This window comes from Hibiscus syriacus, unplaced genomic scaffold, assembly GCF_006381635.1.
Source record: "Hibiscus syriacus cultivar Baekdansim isolate YM2019G1 unplaced genomic scaffold, ASM638163v2 tig00116971_pilon, whole genome shotgun sequence".
Classification (NCBI taxonomy): Eukaryota; Viridiplantae; Streptophyta; class Magnoliopsida; order Malvales; family Malvaceae; genus Hibiscus; species Hibiscus syriacus.
Window position 1 is genome coordinate 1,414,154 of NW_024063495.1, and position 9,643 is coordinate 1,423,796.

The 9,643-nt window shown below is 31.4% G+C and overlaps 1 protein-coding gene and 1 pseudogene across 1 annotated transcript; one reads left to right on the forward strand and one right to left on the reverse strand.

Annotated features, from left to right (window-relative positions):
* The first annotated feature begins 5,488 nt into the window (after positions 1 to 5,488).
* LOC120191686 (alpha-ketoglutarate-dependent dioxygenase alkB homolog 6-like) lies at positions 5,489 to 7,735 on the forward strand. Its single transcript, XM_039194600.1, has 8 exons — positions 5,489 to 5,676; positions 6,229 to 6,340; positions 6,429 to 6,489; positions 6,579 to 6,617; positions 6,809 to 6,921; positions 7,097 to 7,301; positions 7,383 to 7,429; positions 7,526 to 7,735. The coding sequence occupies exons 2-8, from the start codon at positions 6,233 to 6,235 to the stop codon at positions 7,679 to 7,681; spliced, it is 729 nt and encodes a 242-aa protein (XP_039050531.1). The 5' UTR covers positions 5,489 to 5,676; positions 6,229 to 6,232; the 3' UTR covers positions 7,682 to 7,735.
* A 919-nt stretch (positions 7,736 to 8,654) lies between these two features.
* Positions 8,655 to 9,402, reverse strand: LOC120192102 (annotated as a pseudogene).
* Positions 9,403 to 9,643: the final 241 nt, after the last annotated feature.

The window sequence follows — 9,643 nt, forward strand, 5'->3', positions numbered from 1 at the left end:
TTCATGATTGTGTCTAACTGTGTGTACCTTTTTCTTCTATATAGGGCTATAGAGGCTTTTAACGAGTCACATACGTAAGCTTAGATGTACGATTTAAATCTTTCTAATAAAATCATTTTGCTGAGAAAAAAAATATGGGTAGAAATCATTTTTCTTAACCTTAGAGTTCCAAAATGATAGATATTTTTTTTTTGTGGCATATTTCATTCTATTTTTTGTAATTATTTAAAATTGAATTTATCGTCATCTTTTAGTTGGTGTCTACTTAATTATTTTGATGATCTACTCTAACATAGAACCCTTGGGCTAGTTCTCTCTCGATATATACAGGCACCTCAAATATATGTTGTGGTTGAGTTGTGATCAAACAAGTTATCACCATTAAAACCCTGGGTTGGTTGTGTTTTTCTTCTCCTGATGTTCTTGAGCAAATGCCTTTGCCCTCTGAGAAACCTTTCATTTGCAAACTCCCATCTATCTGGATCAACTTTTCTAAACCCCTAAAAAAGCAAAATCAATGAACCTAAATCAGTAAACCACATATATAAAGACTTATTTATTATACTGTTTCGAATCATGAGAGAGTACTTAGTACTTACATAGGTATTTAGCTGCCTGACAAAGCTTGAGAAATTATTGTGCTTGAAGAATCTAGGCAAAAGGGTCATGGAAAATGCTTGGGGATCCCAAACAATGAAGCTATTGTTGCTTCTACTCCAAGAAATAATGTGATCCGAACCTAAATTATCGATGATATCATATGTTTTGGTGAGGAAAGGAGGAGGACCTGCATCATGGAGACCTTCCATTGGTTGAGGTGTAGTAGCTGTAGCTTCCGTGGAAGAAGATGAGCTTGAAGCTCCTGGAAACCCTTGTTTAACTCTTCCATAAGGGTTCATCTTCTTGCTCGGAACCAAGAAAACAAACGAGAGCTTGATCTGGGATTCTGGGTCAGTTGATTTGCAGATTAAATTAGATACAAGCTGTGGAAGAAGACGAGCTTCAAGCTCCTGGAAACTCTTGTTTAACTCTTCCATACGAGTCCATCTTCTTGCTCGGAACCAAGAAAACGAAAGAAATTTTGATCTGGGATTCTGGGTTAGTTGATTGCAGATTAAGAACAAGAAGAAAAGTGAAGCACCGAGATTAGATACACGCCATGGATGGACCCCAAAAGTTCAAACCGGTATTGAAACACAAAGGGAACAGGAAAAGAACACAATCTGGAAGAGTTTAGAAAGAAGACACAGATCTGTGAACATGGGTATCATTAGGTTAAATAAATGGAATTTTTATAAATAAAAATTGATTATTCAATATATTCACTCATTTCTTTTGCTTTTGGTTGTTGGGGAGACTGGTTGATGATGTACTGGCAATTAGATATTCTCTGCTCTCTTCCCCACCATAAGATACTCCTTTTGGAAAGTAAAATCTAATGAAAAACTCTCAAGGACCTTGCAATTTTGGCATCCTTTGTAAGATGTTATGGAGTTATCTTTTGTGTGGTTAGATTATAATTTACAACATTAATATGCAATCTGAATTGGTCCTTATATTTTTTAACATTTTAATTTCATTCCCAAACTATAATTTTCATTTTAAATTGATCCTTAAACTTCTAAAAGTTTCAAACCCATCCTCAAACTACGCTCTTTATTCTAAAATATTCCCAAAACTTTTAAACATCCCAGTTTTGCCCCCAAAATCATTCAAATGTTTGGGATGAAATTAAAATATTCAAAAGTTTGAGAATTAATTCAGAATGAATGTCATAGTTTAAGGATAAAATTGAAATAAATAACTATTGAGAGACTAATTTAAAATATATATCATAGTTTAAAGACGTATAATGCAATTACTCATTATATTATAATCGACTGAATTTAACCTCCATTTTTATACATGTAAAATAGAAATGATGACTTAATTAAGTTTCCACTTAAACAATTTAATGATTGTAATATAAATAATTTAATCTGTTAAAAAATTAAGATTAAATGATGGATCGGTTAAATTTAAGATTTGTGACCTATATAAAAATTAATTTGATGATATGTTATGTAAATTACCACTCACATATTATATAAGTTTTTTTTATCTCAATACATTATTGATAATATTTTAATAATGTATATATATCCAATATGATATTTAAATTAAATATTTAATGATCTTAGTAATTAAAGAGAGTTTTGTTCTCTTAAATGTTTCGAGTTTAAGTTGTGTTTATAGGGTGTGGGTATTGTCAATGACTAAGAATTATTTTTGAACATATATTATCTTATAATTACTCCAGACTACTGAATAAAAATAAAAATATTATATTATAAAATTTTAAATTTAATTATTTTATATTAGTTTGGGATGACTATAAGGTAGTATCTATTCAAAATATTTTTAACTATTTAATAATAAACGTTCAAATATTCTTGCAGACGTCATATTTGAACCCAAGATCTTTAAAGATAACAAGAATATATTGACTACTAAAATCACTTTATTTATATTAAATTTAATTATTAAATGATATATTTTTTTACTTGGTATTAAAGTTAATAAAATATTTTTGCATTTTTAATGTACGAACCCGAGACATCAAGGGATAACAACAATTCTTTTACCACCGTTATCTTTTGATTCGTATTAAACTCATAATTATACATATATGGACCGATTAGATGATACAGGCGAAGGTTCTCTTTGGGTGGCATGGCTCCATAATTACGTTTTTAAGCACCAAAACTTTTGGCAGTTTGAAGCTGGGAGAAATAACAGCTGTTGTATCAACCGAATTCTCAAAATGAGGACCATCGCTTTTCCTCTGATTACTTCAGGCATACTGCACATCAATGATATTTGGGACAAGATTCGGATGCAGCGGCCAAAGTTGAATGGCACAAGCTCATTTGGTATCCTATGCATATACCAAAGCATAGCCTGATCGTTTTGGATGGCCATTTTGAACAGGTTACCTACCAGTGATCGGCTACAAAAAATGGAAATAAATACTGCTGCTATTTGTGTAAATTGCAGAAACTGTAATGAAACAAGGGATCACCTGTTTTCCATTTGTCCCATGGCTGTCAATCTTTGGAAATCTATTCTTCTACTGAATGGAATGACCTTCACAGCTCTGACTTGGGAAGCAATGGTCTCTCGGGCGTGCTTAACGTGGAAAGGGAAATCCCTTACTACCACAATCTTGAAAATTTCTTGGAATGCTTTTATTTACTTCCTGTGGCAAGAACGAAATCGTAGAATGTACCAAGGCCGATCGCGTACTGCTGACAATTTGCTTAAGGAAATTATCGAAGTTGTTAGTATACATCTTAGGGGGAAACCTATTAATAGACTAAACTGCACTAATTTTTCCCTTTGTAATGCTTGGGGAATTGTATAACCAATCACTGGTTTTTTTGTATCTTGTTCATTTTGTTTCAGTCTGCTGATTGGTTTTGGTTGTAGCACAATTTTTCTATTTTGGGTAATAAAATTCTGGTTTATCCAAAAAAAAAAAAAAGTTGTTGATTAGGGATGGAGCTTGGGCTAAGATAATAAATATATAAAACAATACCTTTAAACAATTGTTTTAGTTTAGTGTAGAACTTCTCCGAATATGCCCGACACATCCAATCCCTTGAGAGAAATTTTAAGTCAGGTTGCTAACTTCTCAATCCTTCTTTTTTATGCTGATCTCTATAAGATTGATTATTAAATACAAATATTCCTGCGTTGTTTTGTTGAATTTTTTATTAAGTTATAAAATGGTCATCTAACTATATAATATTATTTTGTTGAGTACTTAAATTATTACAAATTATAAAATGGTCACTCAACTATTTTTATGTTCTGAACTCATCCTTTTTTTAGTTAAAAATGATGATTATCTGATTTGGACATTAACATACTTACTGAAATATGATAGTTGTTTAAGATTTTGAGATTAAATTTTTGTATATCTTGATCAGAAGGTTAACGACAAGCTCAAATTGCCGTCAATTTTTTAACGAAAAACGACGAGTTTAAAACATATAAATAGTTATGTGACTATTTTGTAACGTTTAATAATCACAGGGACTCAATAAAATAACGTCCAATAGTCCGATGACAATTTGTGTACTTTACGCGAAAAATTAATATTTCTGAAGCAAATGTTTACATTTAAATTATATAAATATTTATTTATTTATTTTTTATTTAAAGATTTAATTTGATTCAATTTCAAATTTAATAAAAAAAATTAATATAATTATCGAATATATAAAAAGTATTTTAATCATATACAGTAAGGTGTTGTCTGTCTCTCCATAATTGGAGCCACAAGATTCCCACTCTCCAAAACGGGGAACTGTATTTAATTAGGGGCGTTCATTTTTTAATATTATTCTATTTGAAATTTTAGATATTTAAAAAATTACATCATTAAAATTGTGACTTGTATCTGATTAAAAAAATTTAAAATATTAAAATTATGATTTCTGTTTTATTAAAAAAATTAGATATCTGATTTTTTAAATTAGATATTCAAATATTTAGATCCGAGTATAAATTTAATTTGATAAAATTTCATATTTAAATTTTATATATGTGTTTTTATGACATATTTTATACCTCTATTATATATATATTTATTTACTCGTAAACTCGATTATATATATTCCATATATAGACAAATAATTTTATGAATTTCCACTTTTACTTCAGTCGAAGTTGAATCGACTCAGAAATCACAAGGCAAAGCCCTAAATATGTATCACTTGGATAGAGAAAAAAAATGTGTTATAAGGACAAAGTATGATATACCAAGTCACAAATTTTATAAAAATTTCATATTTAATTTTTTAGATATTCAAATTTTTAGATAAATTGAAATTAGAATTTAACGATCCATATCTGATTTAATTATCCAATTTTTTTGAGATATCTAACCAAAATTATTCAAAAATTTAAAAACATATAGGATATTTAAAATTTTAAAGGAAGATCGGATCAATTAGATCAAAAAAAATTAAACACATCTATCCTGAACGAGGCCTCTTTCAAATCAACAACGCCGATTAAGTTGAAATTATTTAAAAGAAATAATATTTTAATATATTTTTAATTAAATTGATATATAATTAATTAATGAAATCAACTTAATCATTAACTTAATAGTCGTATATCTATTTAATTTGAGTGATATTTATTAAAAAATATCAAAATACATAAAATTAATAGAAAAATGGTATAAAATAAATTAAAAAGTACCTCTTTATTATATCAAAATAAAAGTCACACGTTTTTATTTAAGTTAAAAAGAAAACTCAGGTATCAAATCGAGCATTGAAACCAGCTAAGGTATATAATTAGAACAAAGAGAAAACTTCAAGTATCAAATTGGAAAAAAAAAACTTTCGTATCAAACTAAATATTAAACCAAACTCAAGTATCAAATTAAAAAAAAAAAAACTTTCAGTACCACATTAAACATTGAAGTCAAACAGATGTTTCAAATGCTCTATTAACCCTTCAATTAAAGCAAAAGTATAGAAATATCACTGCCTCAGCATCGCCGTTTCTCTCATCCCCAGTCGCCGACCGCCGTTTTCGTTTCTCTCATCGCCCGCCTCGCCGCCCGCCGTTTTCATTTCTCTCATCGCCCGCCGTTTCTCTCACCCTTGAATTAGTCAGGTTTTTTGCACTTTTATTCCTCATCCTCTTTTCTTCGCTGTTATTTCCCCCCCCCCTCGTGTGATAGCGTTGGTATTCTGTACATCTAATTCCTTCTTTGTTCGTATTTATTTACATTGTTTTTATTATTTTGAACGGTGAAGTAAGCAAAATTGAATGAGATCGTAACTTTATTTTTTTCATCGTGATTTTCTTTGAATTAGTAATAATCATGTAATAGCAATAGCATTGTTTAACCACTTATATTATGCTATTGGAATTCTGTTTTTAATTCTGAGTTTGGCACTTATTTATCTGGAACTTGGATTCGTTTCTTGCTTTGTGAGTTTGCACCAGTTTTCACTGGAATCTGTAACCAAAAACACTAACCGATTACAATCCGATCCGATCAGCCTAAGAGGTTTCTTCCAGACAGTTTAATTGCGGTTGTGGTCATGTTTATCGCAATTGCGGTCATATCCGCTATTTAAACCCCCGGTTTCTGCTTTGTGTTAGTTTTGCTTTTGGCTGATTTCCGGATGTTATTTTAACTCCTAGCAATGGCTATTGCAGGGGAATGGAGAGAAAAGAAAATTTGAATAACTTCATTGTTGGGGACTTGCCAACATTATTTTACATCCCCGATTTCATCACGGATTCCGAGCAAGCTCAGCTCCTAAATAATGTATTTATGATTTTTACTTTCTCTCTTTTCTCTTTAAGATTGTTCCAAACCTAAATTTGTTGATCCCATTTTCTATTGACACATATAGATTTACCAAGCACCTGTTTCAAAGTGGAAATCTTTGAAGAATAGAAGACTACAGAATTTGGGTTTGTTGAAATACTTGTAGCATAATTCATTTTTAGAATCTTTGTTTCTTCTTCTGATTGAATGTGTTCTATTTTATTGAAATTGAAAGGCGGTGTTGTTCATGAAAAGGGTCTTCTGACACAAGATTGTAAGTGAGATTATTTGCACCCTTTTACTCCCATTCTAAACCCCAGATCATGGTTTTCTGCTTTTTCGTTTTCCCCTTTTCGGATAGGCTTTCAGTCTAGTGGTTTCTGTTGTTATTACATACATGATCGTCTTTTTTATTCTTTGTGTCTAGTTTAACCACATGCCTCCCTTGTGGATTGTTCTTTGTAGTGCCACCTTGGCTATCTAAGATTACAGAAAGAATACGTGAAGAATCAGGACTTTTTCCTTCTGCAATCAACCATGTTCTTATCAATGAATACCTTCCAAACCAAGGAATAATGGTTTGCATCAACTTTTTTCTTGTTTTATTCTTGGATATCTCATTTTTCGTTGGTAGTAAATGAGTATCATAGTGCTGTGTCAGTTTCTTGGTAACATATTTTATTATGGGATTAGAAAGGAAAATATCTTTCTGGTCGATATCGATTTTTTGTACTGAAATTATCTGTCTTACAGCCACACCAGGATGGACCAGCTTATTATCCTGTCGTGGCAATTCTGTCTCTAGGATCACCTGTTGTTATGGACTTCACTCCTCATTCAAGATTAGATTCATGCAGAAGAACATCAACGGATGATAATGGGGCAGAAAAACATCAACCCTTTTCTGTCCTGTTGATGCCCCGCAGTTTATTGATCTTCAAGGATGATGCATATTCAGGAAAGTTAAATGTCATAGGCTGCTTTAGGTTGATTGTATATGGGATTTGTCTTTTTACTTGTTCTATTATTATGACTACAGATTACTTGCATGGTATCGAAGATAACGTGGTACATCAACTGGTTAAGGTGAAAGTAAACTTTTGTCTCTAATAATTTTCTCAGATGTATCCATAAACAAATATTTATAGCCAAGTATTCGTATTCTCGCGGTTCTGTTTTCAGGTTGTAAATGAAAATGAAGCTTTGTCGAGGTCAGCCTCGAGAGATGCTGAAGTGATTAGAAGTGAAGATACCAAGGTTGTGAATAGAACTGAGGGCAGAATTTCTTTGACATGCAGACTTGTATTGAAGGTTCATAAAAACTTGTTCAGGTTTTAAATTGTTCTCTCAACTCTAGCTAGTGTGAAACTTGTTATGATTCTATTATTTTTTAGGGTGTATTTTAGTAATAACCTATTACTTCTTTTCTACTTTAATCATAATTAAGTTTGGTGTTGATTTAGAAGCCATTTTTATTTATTTCACCTCATCTTTTTATTCATCGAAGTTAGACTTTTTTTTCTACTTTAGTCATTCTTTGGTGTCTTGATGAACTTGTCTCACGGTCCTCTATCATTTTATCTGTTTAGACTTTTCAAATATCTCTTTAAAATTTACAAAATTAAAAAAAATATATCGTTATGAGGTTATAAGACTTTCTTGGATTTAAGGTCTTGGACCGTTTGATTTAAAATATGAATGAGATCTTTTCTTTTGAAATTAACAACGTACCTTAAAACTAATTTCATCTTATAACTATAGGAGAAGATTGGATCATTAGAATAATGAACCTTTTAAATGTATTGGATCATTAGAATAATGAACCTTTTAAATGTATTGGATCATTAGAATAATGAACCTTTTAAATGCATCTTTTTTTTATTTTGAGTGGGTTTGATAGAAAATCAGTTTGGGAAGAAGGGTAAGTGAAATAAAAACGTTTTAATACTGATCTTATAGCGAATGACGATTGACGACACCACCAATGACTATCAAAAGAGCAAAGACTTTCTATAAGGATCAAATTGATACGTAAACTAATACTCACATTGTAACTAAAATAAAATTCATTATTAAAATTAAAGCAATAGCAAATTTCAATATTAAAATAGAAACAATTTAAAATTCAGCGATAAAAGCTATAGAAAACAAGCTAAAGTTCAATAATATTGAGTAGATTGCCCTACAAACTATTATCATAAAATGCACTAATTTCAGTGTACTGGAACATATTACTAGATGGAGTTCAGTGTTTGATATACAGCTACATTAAGTTTTATCAAGTTATATATGCAGAGACATAACAGCATAACTACAAGTGGTAAGAAGCCCCAACTCTCTCACTCCAATTTTTAGTGTACTCTTTCCCTGCAGGCTGCAGGGTGATCCTCCTGCGGCCGGTTATATGCTGTCCAAACCGGTTCTCCCACAAACAACCTCATCAACTGCACACTGTAAACACATAAATTCAATCGAATACAGGTGCGAGGCATACGTAATTCGATTATATATCGAGTTCCCTGCATTCTAAACAATGAGATTCTTACCTTGACATAGTTGCTAGTATCGAGAGTGAACCTCTGGTAGATTCCAGGAGGCAGTACTATATGGTTGCCTGCTCGGATCCAAATCCGAATCCATCGGTCATCCTTGTCCCTAACATCGAAATATCCGCTGCCTTCCAAGCAGTAGATATCTCTTCGTCGGCATGCATGTGCTCGGTGTAAAAGTTCCTCAGCTTCTCCTCATAGTTAGCAACTTTCTCTGGGCATAAATCAAGCAAATCCTACATATACGACAGAGTATGACTTTTCAAACGAAGGTCCTATGTATTATTATTACACATAATAACAGGACCTACGTATTAGTGTTGGATATAGATATATGCCCGATATGAGTATATTTCTGTGTACACATGTCCGAATACAAATAAGACATACGTCAGACAAATACATAGAGAAAATGAATATTCAAGATAACTCAAGGTTATTGCAAACAATAACCAGATTGGAATCCCTTTCCCCATTAAAGAAATAAGGAACATGCTTTCTAATTCCCATCACATACCTCAAAATCCACTCAAATAGAACAAAAGATAAGGAAATTAGGCAAAGCATACATAGAAAACTAAGCAACATATTATTATGGTTGATGGGAAGCCTGTGGTCGTTACGATCATAGACGGTTCACTCATTTTAATTTAAATGGTGAGTTGTAATTGATATTCTTTTTTAAAAGAATGCACGAGATATTTTGTTGAGGAAAGAAGAATGAAGAAGAAGATGAATCTAAAAAGTTCAA